This window comes from Lynx rufus, unplaced genomic scaffold (assembly GCF_022079265.1).
Source record: "Lynx rufus isolate CCGP_SWC_20201006 ecotype Redwood Valley unplaced genomic scaffold, mLynRuf1.p SCAF_8, whole genome shotgun sequence".
Classification (NCBI taxonomy): Eukaryota; Metazoa; Chordata; class Mammalia; order Carnivora; family Felidae; genus Lynx; species Lynx rufus.
In genome coordinates, this window is record NW_025814896.1 from 57925803 (window position 1) to 57944286 (window position 18484).

General features: G+C 42.7%; 1 protein-coding gene across 1 annotated transcript in view; it reads right to left on the reverse strand.

Annotated features, from left to right (window-relative positions):
- SLC9A4 (solute carrier family 9 member A4) overlaps positions 1–12901 on the reverse strand; it is a 64987-nt gene extending 52086 nt beyond the window's left edge. Inside the window, exons 1-2 of the mRNA XM_047067594.1 lie at positions 12646–12901; positions 6980–7443 (exon numbers count right to left, since the gene is read on the reverse strand). Coding sequence (XP_046923550.1) covers positions 6980–7443; positions 12646–12901 — 720 coding nt within the window. The remainder of the gene's footprint in view (positions 1–6979; positions 7444–12645) is intronic.
- Positions 12902–18484: the final 5583 nt, after the last annotated feature.

The window sequence follows — 18484 nt, forward strand, 5'->3', positions numbered from 1 at the left end:
AGGAAAAACAACCTTAGCTCGACAATAGCTAGACCTCCAGTGTCCTGTGAGTCTTCTTTAGCATATGAAAACCTCTTTGGAAACTTCCCGTTTGACTTTACCTCCCGGACCCCTGTAATATACAACCAGTCATTCTTCACAACCCCAGTTCAGCTCTTTCTGCCCACAGGTACTGTCCCCATACTTTAATAAAATCAGCTTTTTGTACCAAAGATGTCTTCAAGATTTATTTCTAGGCCGTCAGCTGCGAACAACCCCGCCTCTCCAAAGTCTCATCAATGGGGACAACAACCCCCCTCCACACTAGGCTGTTACGAAGCTTTAATAAGGAAAAGTATGTAAAGCACCATCAATGTGAATGGCCCAAGGTCTGGGCTCAGACATTTTCATTTGCCCCCCTTTACCACTCTCTCATTCACTGTGGTCCTAGAGGACAGACTCTAGCACAGCAAGATGCCAAATGAAGATACCACTAGGGAAAGGAAAGGCAGAGGGAAAGAAAGCTGGAGGGAGAGAGGGAGAGGTGAGGGACAGCATGGAGTAGCAGTCAGGAGCAGACGTGCTCTGGGGCCATCTGCCTGGGTTCAGGTCTCAGGCCTGGCTTGTACTAGCCTTTTGGACCTCTCAGATGAATTGGAGGAGGGGGCCGATGGGGAAAGATGGGACACAAAAGAAACCTTGGCAATATCGCCTTGTTGCTTATTCAGCAAATCGACCCAGGAGGACCAGGGAGGAACAATCGGCTTGCAGTAAGAACCATCTGCCTACAATAAATGAAGCAGTGCCATGTTTAAAACCAGGTACCTACGAACAGGGAGCCAACTACCATGCCGTGTCCATGAGCTGATATGATATAACAATAACAGCCAGGACTCACGGGGCACTCACTATACAAAAAGCTTAATATGAATTTTCCAGTGACCCTATGAGCTAAGTAATATTATCATCCCAATTTTACAGAAATGAGGCCCAGAGATAATCAGAATCTTTCCTGGAGTCACACCTTGGATTCGGCCAAATAAGGCAATTCTGTTTAGGAGGAAGAATGCTGGCTTCACTGCCAACTGGACCTGAGCCCAGAGTACTCATCAGTAACACATGGATTCTCTCCTATCCCTTCTGGCTCCATAAGTTGAAAACTCAGAAGGATGGGGCGCCTGGCTGGTTCAGTCCAGTCAGTAGAGCAGGCAGTTCTTGACCTTGGTGTCATGAGTTCGAGCCCCATGTTGGGTGTAGAGATTACTTAAAAACAAAATCAGAAAGAAAGAAAGAAAGAAAGAAAGAAAGAAAGAAAGAAAGAAGGAAGGAAGGAAGGAAGGAAGAAAACTCAAGAGGCAAGAATAAAAGGAAAAAGGTTGGAATGAGACAGTCCTGTGTGTCCATGTCCAGACTGTCCTTGGCCTGGCAGCATGCCCTTGTTCAATTTATTTTAACTTCCTTTGCTTTGTTTTCTTCATCCGTGAAATGTGTTTGTTAATTCATGCCTCATAGTAAAAAGCAACAATTTAATAAAATAGTAAGTGTCAAAGTGACCCCATGCAGGGCCTGGATATAATAGCTGCACCTCTCTTCCTGCTATGGCTTTGGCCCTGAGATTCAACTGGGGATACTAGTTATCATTTTAGAGCTATTTGGGTTTTGGCTCTGCTCCCTTTGCCTATCACAAAGGGTGTGCTCTGGTGAAATATTCAACAAGAGGGAGAAACACATGGGGCAAGAGACCTGGAGAATCAGATTCATTGGTATTTCGACAGTTCTGGAACAGCTCCTCTTTAGTAAGAAAGCAATTCTTTAGTGAATAAAGATCTGGAGAGTTGTCATATGTAACCCACAAATCACAGATCGCTTTCCAGATGACTCAGACTTTCTGCTGAAAGAGCATGCTTGTGACTACTGCCCTCAGGAAGGCCCCTTCCTCAATGAAAGGGTGAGTTCAAGGCCCTTAGCTCAAAATACAACTGGACTGCATTAAATACCAGTTGCTTTCAAACTGCTTTCTAAATCTGGCCCTGGAGCTTCTCTGGTTTCACGTAGGGGCACAGAAGTGCCCGAGCACACACTTAATACTCACTGTGCTTTGGGTGACCACAGAGTGACCCAGGAGTGACGTGTGGGCAACCCCCCTGGAGCCAACACAACAGCAGCTTCGCCCATTGGAGGTCACAACAGTGCCCTCAGCAGATACTCTGGTCGGTTGAAAATTATAATTTTATTTTGAAATGATCATTTAAAAAAAAATGTCCAAGTGGAAACAATTTAACTTTGGGAAAATCAAACAACTGTCGCTGGCCAAGAAACCCCAACCAGAAACCGAGCTGTGATTGGCTTTAGATATAAATTCTAGAGAAATTTCAGGGTGAAGTCAGATTCTCAAGTTCAGAGGCAACACCAAAGAAGCAACAGAGTCCAATGTTAGAAATAGGGTGTCCTGTGAAAATTACAAGAGGTGGGATTTAGAAAGTCATTTGTGAAGGAAAGTTTGAAGAATTACCCCGGAATGGACAGTCAGGAGGTAGCTTTGATGTTATTACAGATAAGCGCTCTCAGTGGCTCAGCCAGTGATGGGGGTTACAGTAAGCAAGTAATACCAAATAACTTAGATTTAAATGAGATCAGATTATCTTTAGGAGATGAAGTGTGAAATTAACACATCATGGTTCAGAGGGGCCACCTAGGAGTGGAATAGGGCCACTAACTCCATTATAACAAAACCAGAGGTATGAAAATATCTAAAGACCAAATGGTGGCAAAAGGTGATCTCAGAGCTTCATCCAGCCCAGTCGGAGGAGAGAACCACCCTTGTTCTAAACGTATTATTGTTTTAGGTCAAGATACATCAGCTGCTCTCAACCTAAAGGTGAGAAACCATTAGTTCTCAAACGTTGGTAATCACCTGAGGTGGCTATTAAAGTACAGATTCCCAGGCTCCATTCCCAGAGAGTCTGGGATGGGGTTTGGACATCCGAATATTCATCAGTCCCACCTAAGTGATTCTGAAGCACATGGCAGGAGGTCATTCCTGTGGCAGTTCCATGGGCAGTCCCAGTCTCTCCTCCCAGTTTCAGACAACTTGGCTTCCTGTGGAACTTGTCCAGAAGGAAAGAATGTGTAGCCCTGATGAGTCTAACAGTTAGAGATTCTCATTATGAATAAGTTAATTGATGTCTGACTTTGTGTATGGTTTTTTTCTCCTTCACTTGGTGAATCCATCCTAGATATCTTGGGTTACATTTTAAGAGCCTTTTGCTCCCTGCACTATCTATTTTTTTGCATTAAGTCCTCACAATAAAATATTATGTGCCTGATGAATTAAATAACTAATGGTAAAAGGGAAAAAAATTAAAAAAAAATGTTTGCATGATCTCTGGTTGGGCATAATCTCTGAAAGCAAGATATGAAACCCAGAGTCAATAAAAGAGTACATTAGGTTTGAGCTCATAAAAATTTAAAAGTTTTATAGGACAAAAGATACCATAATCTAAGAAAAAAATCTTTTAAGTTTGTTTATTTTAAGAGAGAGAGAGAGAGAGAGAGAATGAGTAGAGGAGGGGCAGAGACAGAGGGGACAGAGGTTCTGAAGCTGGCCCCATGCTGACAGCAGATAGTCCGAGGTGGGACTTGAACCCACAAACCATGAGATCATGATCTGAGCTAAAGTCAAATGTTTAACCCACTGAGCCACCCAGGTGCCCCTTAAAACATTTAAGTGACACAATAAGAGAAAATATTTGATTTGTATGTAATACTCAAAAGTTTAAAATTTAGATAATTCAATGAGTTTCTACAAATCACTTGAAAATTAAAAAACAGCAAAGAAAAATGGACAAGATAATATACTTGCATACAATAACTGGGACATATAAAAAATTCATTGTTTTTTAAAAATTTTTTTTTAACGTTTATTTATTTTTGAGACAGGGAGAGACAGAGCATGAATGGGGGAGGGTCAGAGAGAGAGGGAGATGCAGAATCTGAAACAGGCTCCAGTCTCTGAGCTGTCAGCACAGAGCTCGACGCAGGGCTCAAACTCATGGACCACGAGATCATGACCTGAGATGAAGTCGGATGCTTAACCTACTGAGCCACCAAGGCACCCCCAAAAATTCATTGTTTATAAGAAATTTCAGTTTAACTGAGCATCCTTCATGTTTTTAAAGTCTGGCCACCCTAAGAGATTATGAACTTCCAATTTACAGAATGAGAAACACTAATGATCCAAGATCGTTGCAAAGATGCTTCATATCATCATACAAATTAAAACAAACAAGATTAACCCTTTTGTGCTCATTCAATTGGAAAACATTAAGAAGAAATAACTCTTGTAGATATCGATAAAAGAAAACGTGCATTTAATGTACTACGGAAATGTAAGACCATATAGTTTCTGGAAAATTCTAGCAGCTATGGTATAACAACTAAAATTAAGGTCCAATATTGTGTACTACCTTGACATTTGGTAAAACGGGGAGGGTCCTGAGTGGCATAACTCCAAGTTCTGCTCCTCAGCCTGACCGCTCACTGGCCAAATAGCCCTTTCTATCAATGGGACCAGGCCCTATACTTGCTCATTCCTGAGTATCAGGCGTCAGTCTCCTGACAGCCTGTGGAATGATTTGAAACAAGCCAATCACATCATCCGGGGGGAACCAGGAGGTACCTCTCTTCTTGTTACCACAAAGCCTTACTCCCATATCCCTGATTGTTCTCTCTGTTCCCAAGTGCGGCACCCACGTGGCCTTGCATGGTGTGCAATGTCCTCCTCCCCTGGGCTATGAATGTATGTATCTAACTGTTGTCATTTGTTTATTGTTGGGTGTCACTCCTTATCCCTGGGGGAAGAATCCTTCCCTCACCAACTGGATGAGCAGCATGTTTTAAATTTTTTAAGGTACCCACTTTTTAACCCAGGAATTTCATTTCCAAGAATGTACCCTATAAAAATACTCATGCAGAAACAATAATATTCATCGCAATGTTGTAGTTTTCAAAAGTGAAAACTGGGTCACAACCTGAATTTCTATCATCAGGAAACGGTTAAATAACTTATCATCAATATAGTCTGGGAAATACTCCATAACAAATGATATAGAATGAATTGTTATATTTAAGCAATGCATATAATATAACCTCACCCAGTTTATGCAAAATAATATATATCTAGACACACACACATGCACGCATGCGCTCACATATGCATATAATAAAGACAGGGAGGGTGCCTGGGTGACTTAGTTGGTTAAGCATCTGTCTCTTGATTTTGGCTGAGGTCACGATCTCACCATTCCTGAGATCAAACACGGCATAGGGTTCTGCTCTGACAGCATGGAGACTGCTTGGGATTCTCTCTCTCCTTCTCTCCCTGCCTCTCCCCCCACCTTGCATCGCATGTGCTTTCTCTCTCAAGATAAATAAATAAACATTAAAAAAAAGAAAAGACAGGGAAGAAAAATGCCAAACTGATCAAAGGGCTTGCTTAGAGAGTGAGGAGAGGGGAAAGTGGAAGCTTTTGTGTTTTTATGCTGTGTAATTTTGTACTGTTTGGAACTTCTACGATAAAAATGCATTCCTGTATCACTTATGTGGTGTGATGTAAATTTAAAGATAAGAAAAGTAGGGGAGCCTCGGTGGCTCAGTCAGTTGAGCTTCCGACTCTTGATATCCGCTCAGGACATGATCTCAGGGTCTGGCATCAAGCCCCCCATTAGTGCAAAGCCTGCTTAAGATTCTCTCCCTCTGCTCCTCTCCCCCACTCATACAGTCTCTCTAAAATAAGTTTTGGGGCGCCTGGGTGGCTCAGTCGGTTGGACGTCCGACTTCTGCTCAGGTCATGATCTCGGGGTTCGTGAGTTCAAGCCCCGCGTTGGGCTCTGTGCTGACAGCTCAGAGCCTGGAGCCTGTTTCAGATTCTGTGTCTCCCTCTCTCTCTGACCCGCCCCCGTTCATGCTCTGACTCTCTCTGTCTCAAAAATAAATAAATGTTAAAAAAAATTTTAAAAAAATGTAAAAAAATAAGTTTTTAAAAAAGACAAGAAAAGCAAATCAAACTATATATAAAAGTTTCACAGTCTAGGGGAACCTGGGTGACTCAGTCCGTTAAGCATCCAACTTCGGCTCAGGTCATGATCTCGGTTTGTGAGTTCGAGCCCTGCGTCGGGTTCTGTGCTGACAGCTCGGTGCCTGGAGCCTCCTTCAGATTCTGTCTCCCCTTCTCTCTGTCCCTCACCTGCTCATGCTCTGTCTCTCAAAAATAAATAAACGATTAAAAAAAAAGTTTCACAGTCTAATACCTGGTAAAGGTGTGAGGTAATGTAATGAAACTAAGCAATGGGCTGACTTGCCTGAATATTCCAGCACCAAAGACGTCTTCTGGGCCTCAATGCCCTGTGTTGACAGCCTGTGAAGTTTTTCTCAGCTTCTCCCCAGAAGGAGTCCTTACACAAAAATGCCTCATTCACATATTCTGTAGGAGTCATGCAATCAAGGCTGCTAACACAATTTTGCAAACCCTTTTCAACTCCCTTCCTACCTCATCTTTTATTTAAATTCATTATTGCATGCAACATGTTAAACACAAAACAAACAAAAAGCATATGAAGGGAATGAGGGTGAGGTCCAGTGAATGAGAGAAAAGAAAAATGGTAAAGTACGGATTATCCTAGTGAAAAGACCAGAAGAGCCTTTGACAACAGTTTCTTCTGAGAACCTGATTTTAACTAAAAAATGATCTATCCTCTCCTTTTCCTGTTTAAAGAAGCTATTTGGTTACTGAATGACAAGCAGCATTAGTGAGCAATTATTTATTTGTAGCAGATCCTAAGAGAAGTCACCAGAACTTGGCTACACTCTGTTGACCAAAGCCTATTCCTGTCCTGCCCTGACGCGGTCATGCTCAGCCTTCTCCATTTGCCCAGAGGATGGACTGCTGTCTCCAGCTTCACCTGACTCCTCGTCTCCCCGGGGACATGCTTTGACATCTCACCACACTAATGCCGTCATTGAGAAGGGCCTCCCCGAAGATCATCATGTAGAGCGGCTCGTTCACACGCGCCTCCTCGAACACAGCCAGCACGGCCACAGGGTCCACAGCCGAGATCAGGCTACCAAACAGCAGGTTCTGAAGCAGGTTGACATCACTGAGGCCAAAGGCTTTGATCTGGCAGATGAGGTAGAGGGAGAGGCCAATGCCAAAAGCATTGATCAGGGCCCCCAGGCCTGCCCACCACAAAATGGAGCCAATGTTCTCAAAGAAGGGCCGGGTGGGCATGAAGTAACCACCCTCCAGGACAATGGGTGGAAGGAGATACAGGAAGTAGATGCTTGAATCCATGACAGGAGGAGATTTATGGTCAGTGCCAAAGATGATGGTGCCCACCAGAGCCCCAACGATGATGAGGAGGCAGCTTTCTGGCATAAGGCCTGGCAGTCTGTGGTAAAGATGGAAGCCTAGGGAAAAGCAGAGACCCACATTTAGATGTTTGCAAATAAGATGGCTCTGGCCACTAAGCTATCAGGAGACTGGTATACAAGAGGCCATCTAAAACCAAGCAGAGGGGACCTTGGGTAGGCTGGTGTGCATCCCTGAGCCTCAGATCCCCATGCATAGCAGGGACTGGAAGTGTTGTGGGGGCTTTAAACAAGATCCAGTACTTAACATGCCAGGCCCAGAGCAGGTCCCAGAGTGGTCCTCAGCCAGTCGTCCCCTCTCCTGCCCCTCCCTGCTTCCCCACCTTACAGGATCCGGGAGGGCAGTGGGGGAAGAGGAGAGAAGAGAGTGGAGTTCCTTTGCATTCCTGCAAAACCCACCTTCAGGGCTCAGGCAGTCAATCACAGTCACCTAAACATCAGCTTCTTCCGAGCCTCCCTTCCCCAAACCAATAAACAAAAATTCAGTCTTTGTTTTATTTTCCTTATTTAACCTATGACCCTGCCAGCCGGTCAGCCACTTAAGTAGGAAATCAAGTCACAATCCCTGAAGCCCTGTCAACTTTGCCCCTCCTACAACCAGCTCCCTATTTCATCAGCTATGTCTCTCAGCCATGCCCCTAAAGACCAGCTCTTCCTCCCCATTTGTACAACCACCGCCTTTTTTTGAAGGCTCCTCATTTCCCATCCTGACTACTGCATTAGCTTCTTCTCCTATCTCACCCTCAATTCCCCAGTCCACTCTATTTCCTGCTGCCAGATGACTTTTCCAAACCACATGTATCTGATCATCTCAGTCCCCACCTAAGTCTCTGAAGGCACATAAAGCAACTCACAGATTTTTAAACTGAGGGCATTTGGGAAGCATCCTTGGGCCAAGACCAACCCACTGGGAAGCACTGTGTATAAAGTGGAGAACCAAACATGTTTATTACAATTCCAGCTGTTGGTGGAATTTCAGAAATAAGACATTAACAAATAAGAAGACAAAAGCAAGGCAATGCGTAAGTATACAGCGAAGTGTACATTGACTATTTCCACAAATATAAGAAGAGATCAGGGCACAGCAGGTCACTCTGGCGTTCTCTCCAAGTCAATATCCCTCCCACCCAACACTATCCTTATATATCCATCCTACATCACAGCCAACTACACATCTTTTCCCTGGGGTACACCTTTCTAGTTTTCTTTTACCATTAATGCTGCCTGGGTTGTCTTTTCTTCAACCTGTTTAGGTCCATCTCAGTCTTCAAATCTTTCCCAACCACTTCCCAAGGAAATCATATGTCTTCCTCTGAATTACTGTATTATTTTATCAGTATCTAACAACAATGTTCTCTATCATTTTTTGTGCATGACTTATCTCCCCTGCTCACCTCCAGACTCTTCCAACTCAGACAGAATGACATACATTTCTATATCTCCCCAACGTGCTTAGAAAGGTGTCTTGCCCACAGCAGCTGGTCTATTTGCTGAAAGAATCTACAAGTGTGTAAATGAATGATTGATCAGGTTAAATGTTCACCAAAGAAGCTTTTATATGGGAAGCAGAAGTTGAACAGGCTGTTGGGGTATGACAAGGAGTTACATAGTTGGACAAAAGAATGGGAGAGATTTTAGGTGGGGAGAATTCCAGTGGAAAAGGAACAGAGGTGGGAATGGCCCAGTCAGATATGTCTAACATTTATCGAGGAGGTCACCTGGCTAGAGGAAATTATGAATTGGATGAATATTGGAAGAAGAGTTGGAAGATGATTTTGAGCCATATAATAGGGGGTCTTGAGTTCAAGGCTAAAGAGTGAATATTTCTCCCATAGGCCACAGAGAGCCATTGAATGTCTCCTTAGGAATTTTAAGTCCAGCCATCCAAAGAGCATGTGGGTTTCCTTGATCACAGCTTTGAATTTCATTTATTATCAGCAGGCAGGTTATTATGATAGAATGTAATTAGTATCAAGGGACAATCCAAACCCACAAGCCTATCCACTGGCTTCAAGCCAGTGGCTTGAAGTAGGCTTTAAGGCCTCCTTCAAGAGTTTGAGAGTCCTGCTCTCTCCATTTCCTAATGATAACTTTCTCTTCCTCCTTCCCACCCTCCTCCTCCCTCTATTCTTCTTCTCCTTCTTCTTCTCCTTCTCTTTCTCCTCCTCCTCCTTCTTCTCTTCTTCCTCCCCCCACCCCCTCCTTCCTCCTTCTTCTTGTCCTCCTTCTCCTCCTTCTCCTCTTACCCCTCTTCCTCTCCCTTCTTCTCCTTCCTCTTCTTCTTCATCTTCTTCAGTTAGTGCTTATTTTAACTACACAGAACTTTTTAATATGTAAAAGAGGTGGAAGAGTCTATAGTGTGCTTTTCTCAGTCCCCGTGTCTTCCCAGTTTGGTCTTGCTTCCAGGAATTGAGTTTCCTGAAATGGATCCCACATGCAACTGCCTTAAGCTACACCTACGCAGTGGTAGCAGGAAGAGGTGCCGTGCACTGTAAAGTAAGGCATTGTAAAGAGAACCATCATGTGCATTTCACACTGTACAACTCTCCTCCCTTTCACGATGGACAATAGAGTCGGTCACTTTGAGAGAGTTTACAGTTCCAGGGCCCTAAATTTAAATGGCCACAAATAACAAAGTCCTGCCTGAAAGTCAAAGATGGAGCTACAATTCCATTCTGCCCAATGATTCAAGGAACACCCTTCTGTAGTGTTCCAAGAGGTGGATCTAAAATAAAAGACAAACAAAAAGTCTGAGGTGATTCTGTATTATCTTTGTTCTATAATTTTGTTCTTCTATAACACACATAGTTGGATGTTTTAAAAAAGACTGGGGGAGAGTTGTGATATTCTTCTGTCAGAGTGCCCATCAGGCAGTGCTAAATTCATCTGTTTTCCCCATTCAACTAGACCCTTGAGGCCAGGGACCATGGTCATTTCCACATATGGTATGGGCATTTAATAAATGTGTCTTGATAGAATGACTGAATGAAAGAATAAACGATCAATATAATGATTATCAATTATATTTTGATTCTAGTTTTATAATATAGAATCTAAGAAAATCTATATAGATTTCTTGCATGTTATAGTTCTATGTCATATTTTTTTGCCCCAGACACATGAGCCACCATATATAAAACTACGAGTCCAGTACTTGACATGTAAGAAATAAAAATCAATAAATGTGACCTTCTTTTCTTGTACAGTATAGAAGTAGTCTGAATCCTTAAAGACTAACAAGTTTGACATTGAACTTGAATCAGCATGATCCAACTGATAACCTACTGAAGTTATTTTTTTTTCTAAAGTATGTTACATTCCATCAACATGAAAAGCAAGATCATTTAAGCCAGTAGTCCTGTGAACAATACTGTCTTACCATCCTCTGAACTTCTAGGCATAGTGAGTGTGGACACATGAGATACTCTAAAAAACAATCTATGTTTTATGACAACATAAAACCAAGGTCAAATATATCCTTTCTGCATTGCCCTGTTTAGAGAATGTAAACCTCTTTGCTACTAGAAAATCCTTATTTGCACCCAAAGAGGTCTTAGAAATAATCTCACAGCTGGGCACACAGAGACCTAGAAAGTCAAGGTGACTAGCTCGTCAGTGTCAGCTGTCATTCCTTGATTCCCAGACCTACTTCACCCATTACTGTGAAGAGGAAAGGAGTTGGGGGGAGGGGGTGGGGCAGAATCTACAGCATTGTTCACAAAGGAAAACTCAAGATCCACATAAGGTCACTTTGTTTTTTTTTTAATTTTTTTTTTTAACGTTTCATTTATTTTTGAGACATGGAGAGACAGAGCATGAACAGGGGAGGGTCAGAGAGAGGGAGACACAGAATCTGAAACAGGCTCCAGGCTCTGTGCTGTCAGCACAGAGCCCGACACGGGGCTCGAACCCACGGACTGCGAGATCATGACCTGAGCCGAAGTCGGTCGCTTAACCGACTGAGCCACCCAGGCGCCCCAAGGTCACTTTGAATGATCTCAGCGCCCACGTGGTTGCATGAAAGGTAGTAGAACCCTAGCTCTGAACTGAGAATGTTACCCTGTTAGAAAGCCGGTTTTACTGGAGCACTTTTTAGAAATAACATGAGACCCTTTGTGTAAGTTAATGATTTGACAAATCACACAAGAGTTCTTCACACTAGCAATTTCCATTCACTCTTCAGACTTTACTAGCTCATAATGATAAGCAGTTGTGAAGGAGCATCGAGTGAATACACCAGTACCCCCGTCATCCCCAGGGAGGAAGTTAGATGAATAGATGGAACCCACAGTCCTGATCCCAAGGAGTTAACTGCCAGATCCGGTGGTTGAACCCATATTTCATACCCATGCTAGAAGAAAAAGGTAAATAAGCATCAAAATGTTTCATGGATTCTATCCCAGTAGGTCAATGTATCTACCCAAATAACAAAGTTCATAACTGAGGCAAAGGAGATGTTATGCTTAATAAGTGAGATAACTGCATCAGTTTTCCACTTTGGCATAAGCTGGTATTAAGGAGACAAGGGGGGTGGAGTTAAGGATTAAATGGTCACAGAGTGTAAAAGATCACTTTGGTTTTTGACACAGATAACCCTGATTAGAAATTAATCCATGAATTCGAATTCCTTTATTTCACAAAGGAAACCAGAGGTGCCCCACCGGCTCCATTTGGCTCAGGCATAAACTTATATCTTACTGACATGTCATCTTCTATGCCCCCATATCCCACCACGGAGTGTGGTTGTCTTGCTCCTTGCTTTCTGTCAATCTGCAAGGAGCGCGTGTCACGCTTTTAAAGAATAAACAATGGGAGTCATTTATGAAGCCCACAGTTACATGGCCAAGAATGAAGGAAGAGTATTTCACAGAAGAATCATTATGTGCTCCTAAAATTTCTAAGGAGCATCATTCCGAGACCTACAGGCCTTGCTCTATTTTTTAATGCACAGAACTTGAGATTTTCATGTGCCAAATAGTCACATGGTTGTCATCCTGAAACAAGAAGAAATCAAAACAACCCAGGACCCAGAAGTATGCTCAAATTTCAAAGCACAGTCCTGAAGGATTAAATGGCTTTACACAAAGCAGTTATGGCTTCCCCTTGACTCGAAGGAACAGATTTTTTTGATGCAATAGCAGTAACAGTTAAAATCCACGTAGTTCACCAGGGGCAAGACATTTTCACATACATTATCTCATGGGGAGAACAACTCTCACAGCCAGGTGTGCGGGGACTTACCTATTTTTGCAAGGGATGCTAGAAGTATCCAGAGGGTGACCTCATAAGGAATTTGCACATAGTCATAATCCAGTGCAAAAACAGATATCTTCTCATCTGGCTCTGAGCCTGCAGCAGCAAACCGAACGTTAGGCTCACGCTGGGCCGTGGAATTTGTGGATTCGTTCAAATCAGAAGATGCTTCAGGACACTTGAGGGCCACCAGCAATAGCAACCAGCTCCAGGGACTGAAAGGCACAAACACTTGAAAGCCCATGCTGTGGGCTTCCCCGACCCTGTACGTCATGGTGTGCCACACATCTGCAGTGAGGAGGGTTTCTGGAGAGCAGGGGCATCCACCTGGGTCAAGGGTAATATACGTACAGTCCGTGAGTCATTCCAAGAAGAGTCCGAGCATGTCAGTGAGTTCTGAGTCCCTTAAAGGATTCGTGTTCAGATAACTCAGCTTCTGGCTCAAGTGCGTCAGTCATTCGGTAGACTCCTTAAAGCCCAGGTCGCCTATGTGACCTTCGTCCGATCATGATCTGAAGAGCAGCTTAGGAAGGGGAAAAACATGTCTTCATTCAAAGCTGTTTCTTCACGTCACTGCACACTGGCTTCATCTTGTGAGTGAAAATTAAAAAAAGACACCAGGGTGTCCATTCCAGATATCACTGGAGTCCTTTGGCTAAGAAAGGAGTCCTTCCCTCTCCACCAGATCCCAGTAAGGAGCTACCTGTCTGTCCTGCACCTGATCCCGCTCTCCTCCCCGAGCTCTCTCACTTGTTTTGAATGGACAGGCTGCAGGTAGCTCCTGCACTACACTTAATTATTTGCTCTGATATGACTTTTGTAATGAAATGCTTTCCTTGAGTGTTTTCCGGGGGTTACACTACTGACACCTAGTGGTCAGCCTCAATATGACGCCTCGGCGTGTTTAATGATGAATGTTTAATAAAGGTGGTGGTGAAATTGTCATCCACACCAGGGCATTTCTGAGAATAAAGAAGAGCTATTAATAATTATGCCAGACCATAGACGTCAGCCTGGATTGTCCTGGAGTCGTATGGTCTCTATAAATTAGGAATGAGGAAGAGGAGAAGGCAGCATACACATTACTGAACGCATGAGCAGTAATCCAAAGAAAGACAGAAGTTCCAGCTTTCCATGAATTGTATGCAGAAAAAAAAAAAAAATGAACAGAAGAACAAGTTTCATGAAATACATCTAAAACCTAGTTTTAAAAAACTCCATGGCATATCCAAATTTTTCATTTTAAAGGATTTTTTTTTTTTAATGGCCCCCTGGTTCAAAAAAAAGCGATACAACAGACTGTTTGACATTAACCTAATTAGTTACCTCTCAAAGCATCCTTATCTGAAAATGAGGAGGACAAAAATATCTAACTCATTGATTGCCTAGAAGCATTAAATAAGAGAGAACAAGCAAAGTATCTGGCATATGACGGGCACTTAATAAATGTTGGTTTTTATTATTTTTAATCACATTTCTTATTCTATATGGAAATAAGAACTCTGTTGCAATGAGGAATAGCATTCAATAGAAAATGAGAATTATTGTTCATAAACAGTCTCAACGCCTCTTCTGTATCAAATTGCAGGATGAGTTATATATATTTTTGGTTCATGTTAGTGAGTGTCGATGACTCCCATCCCCCGCCCCATACTCAGCAAAGATCACTGGAAAACGGAGATAGGACATGTTGAGGAAGGCTGGCATCTAGATGCAACATCTCAAGAACGCACATGTGTATTTTTTTTCTCTTTCCTTTGCAGTTTGACTCTAAAATAGATCAGATTTTGTCACTAAACTGAGACCATCATGTTGACCACAAGCAGGTCACCATATCGGGTCAATATTTTTTTTCAGAAAAGATGATATGCATAGCCTTGTAATGAAAAACTTCCTTGGACTAGACACCTTATCTTCTTATTCACACTTTTACTTTTGTTTTCTAAAAAAGAAATGGGAGAGGGTTTCCCATGGTGCTCCCTGCCAAGACCGAAACTAAGACTCGGAACACCTCTGTTCCTAGGCATTAATTACCTGCTTCACTCTAGGAAAGTCACTGTACTTATTTGAGCCTCAGGTTTTTGTTTTTTTTTTTTCACCTATAAGATGAAGATGCACAGGGCACCTGGGTGGTTCAGCCGGTTAAGTGTCCAACTCTTGGTTTGGGCTCAGGTCATGATCTTACAGTTTTTGAGTTCGACTCTCTCTCTCTCTCTCTCTCTTTCTCTCTGCCTGCCCCTCCCCCACTTGCTCTCTCTCTGTCTCACAATAAATAAATAAATAATTTAAAAAATAAAAATAATACATGAAGTTGCTGTCCGTTTGAGGTGTTTTTTCCTGCTTTTCCTTTCAAGTCTTTATGAATGTATTAGCACATGTTTAGCCTTACATAGTAGTGGAGAGTGCAAGTAATGTCAGAGAAGTAAGGCCAATGCAGGGAACAGTGAGGGGCAATCTTGAGTTCTAGAGCAGCTGACCACTTTGCCTTCCAGGTCAAGGTTTGCTGTCTGCCTTGTCAATCCTTGGCACCACTTCCACCTGTTCAACAGCACTTTCACACAGCGCCCTGGATATTCTTTCTGAAACGCCCTCTTCATCCCGGTTCTCTAGAAAACAGTGTGAGACAAAGCTTGCGTGAGTGGTGCAAACCAAAGGCAGCAAAAGTGCGAGGAAGAGGGAAACAAGAGAGAAACATTTCCAGAATGGCAGTGTGGGGGACTCTCCAGACCCTCTCCCTAGTGGCAGGGAGACAACCATAACTGGGAACAACCAGTGAAAATAAAAATAACAGCCATTCGGGGGTGCCTGGGCGGCAATAGGCTATGCATCCAACTCTTGATTTCAGCTCAGGTCAGATCTCACAGGTTGGGAGATCAAGTCCCACATCCAACTGTGCACTGACAGCATGGAGCCTGCTTGGGATTCTCTCTCTCCCTCTCTCTCTCTGCCCCTCTCCTGCTCGTGTGTGTGCACGCACTCTCTCTCTCTCTCTCTCAAAATAAAGAAATAGACATGAGAAAAAAAAAAGAACCATTCAGTCTGTGGAAATGGCCTGTGGGCATACAGAAATTAAAGACAACCTTCTAAATATTGGTAAAACCTGGGAGAGTCTGTGGCATGACCTGGTTCCGGCCCCCATTTCCCAGCCGAGTGTCAAGAAAACTCTACTCTGCGTGGGCACAGCCAAGAGGATGGGACTCCCTCTAACCCCAGCTCCCAGTCTAGGGCTACAATTTCTACTCAGAAAGTCAGGCTGTCGGTATTTGTCATCAGTCTCCAACCTCCACCCCAATGCCCCACGTCTTGTGTTGCACAAGCTGTGTTGCAGGCAAGCGTGCCTGAGAGATCCCTTTTTCTGTACAGGTCCACTCACTTACAGGCTTGAAATTCTACCACAAGTGAGGCAGGCCGCGAGTACTGGCCCCCAGTCACTTTCGCCCTTGCTTACTCAGAGGGCTGAGTTTCCACACCAGGGAAGACAAGCCAAGAAGACTAAGAGCTACTGTCCCTGTCCAGCACCTCCTTCATAAAGCAGGAGTGTCACTCGAAGAGAAGCAGAGTGCTGTCTCCGTGTTCCTTCCCAGAGTATTGGAGCTGAGTTTCTATTAAGGGGGGAGGCAGGCCATAGTAACAAAGAACTCCCTAAGAATCGCTAAGGGAACTGACTACTTGGAACAGAAAGTAGGGAAGTTCAAGCCTATGGGCATGGTCAACAACAATGGAGATGTAGATAGCATGAGTAAGAAGAGCTGGGAGCTCCATGATATCAACATGTGAAAAGTAGACCACTTAAAAGATAAGAGAAGAACTCTGGAGGGAAACAGATCAGAAGGCTCATCATGGGGTCAAAGGTCATCATGAGGTCAAAGAAGTGTCAAAGACTGGCTTCAAAGATGATCCTGCAAAGGGACCTGACTTTAATTGGATCCCACTGTGGAGCTAGTTAAGCCATGTTGAACACAATGTTGAACTCACTTGCAATTACAGGGGGCTAGCAGCTAGGTGCAATGTTAATAGAGACAACAGACCAGGTGAAAGCTGAACAGGGAGATCAGCAAAAGAGTCAAAGAGGACCCTCTTCAAACCACTGTCATCCTGGGTGAGAGAGGAAGAGGTCAGGGGGATTATGAGTACGCCCAAGACCGTATAGACTGAAGGGCGATGTTAAAGTCTGCATAGGGAAATAGACTTTATTGAAATAGTCCAGCCAAGTCGCTAAACAAATAAACAGAAAACCAAACCACAGTAACACCTGGAGTTAGGGGAGGGGGCAGAATCAGTATCAAGTATCACTGTAAGATGTTAAAATGCCCAGTTTTTAACAACAAAAATGTAAGACTCTATGCTGTCCCCAGAAGATCCACCCTTAGATTCGAAGATACAAGCAGATTGAAAGTAAAGGGATGGAAAAAATATACCATATGGCAGTACGGTAAGAAAACTGGAGTGGCTATACAAATCACAAAACAAAACAGATGTTAAGACACAAAATTTTAATAGAGAGGAAGAGGGATATTTTATAAAAATAAAAGGGCCAGTTTACCAAGAAGACATAACAATTATAAACATATCTAAACCAAGTGGGATTTGTTCCAGGAATTGAAGGCCAGTTAACTATCCAAATGCCATTTAATATAACATCATATCAAAAGAATAAAGGACGAAACCACATGACCTTTTCAGTAGACTGAGAAGAAACATTTAACACAATGAAATACCCCTTCATTTTAAGAACACGCAACAGAGTAGGAATGGACAGGAACTTCCTCAACATGCTGTAGCCCATCTATAAAAGACCTACCGCCACCATCATGCCCAATGGTGAAGGTTAAATGCATTCCCATAAGATCGGGAACAAGACGAGGATGTTCACTTTTGCCATTTCCATTCAACATTTTACTGGAGGTTCTAGTAAGGACAATGGACAAGAAAAATAGAATAAAAGATACATAGATTGGAAGGGGAAAGTAGAACCGTCTGTATTTATGCATAACATGTTCTTTTATGTAGAAAATTCTAAATAATTGAATAAAATACTTTTAGATCTAATAATTTCAGCAAATTTGCAGGATATGACACCAACATATACTGACAAATTGTATTTTACTGTAACAACGAATCAACCAAAATGAAATTAATAGCATCAAAAGCTAGATTTCTCAGGAATAAATTGAACCAAGCGGTATAAAACTTGGATTCTGAAAAACGCAATGTTGAAAGTAGTTAAAGAAGACTTAAATAAATGGAAAGATATCTCTGTTCATGGATCAAAAGACTTAATACTGTTAAGATGGAAATACTTCCCCAAAATTATCTATAGATTCAACACAATCTCTATCAAAATCCTGTGCCTTTTTTCTTTTCAGAAATTGACAAACTGGTCCTGAGATTTATATGGAATGTGCCCAGAAATGCCCCTGTCCAAAAATGAACAAACCAAACACATTAATTAATTTATTTATTAATTTACTTATTTGTTTCAGAGAGAGACCCTGTGGGTGTGTGAGCAAGTTGGGGAGGGGCAAAGAGAGACAGAGAGAATCTTATGTGGCCTTGATTTCAAGCCTCTGAGATGATCTGAGCAGAAATCAAGAGTCAGACACCTAACTGATTGAGCCACCCAGGCACCCCACTCAAAAAAAAATCTTGAAACAAGAGAAACAAAGCTGGAAAACTTACACTTCCCAATTTCAAAACTTACTAAAAAGCTATAGTAATCAAACTAATGTAATCCTGACATCTGAATGGGCATATAGATAAATAGAACAGAATTGAGAAATCAGAAATAAACCTTTTCATTTATCATCAATTGATTTCTGACGAGTGT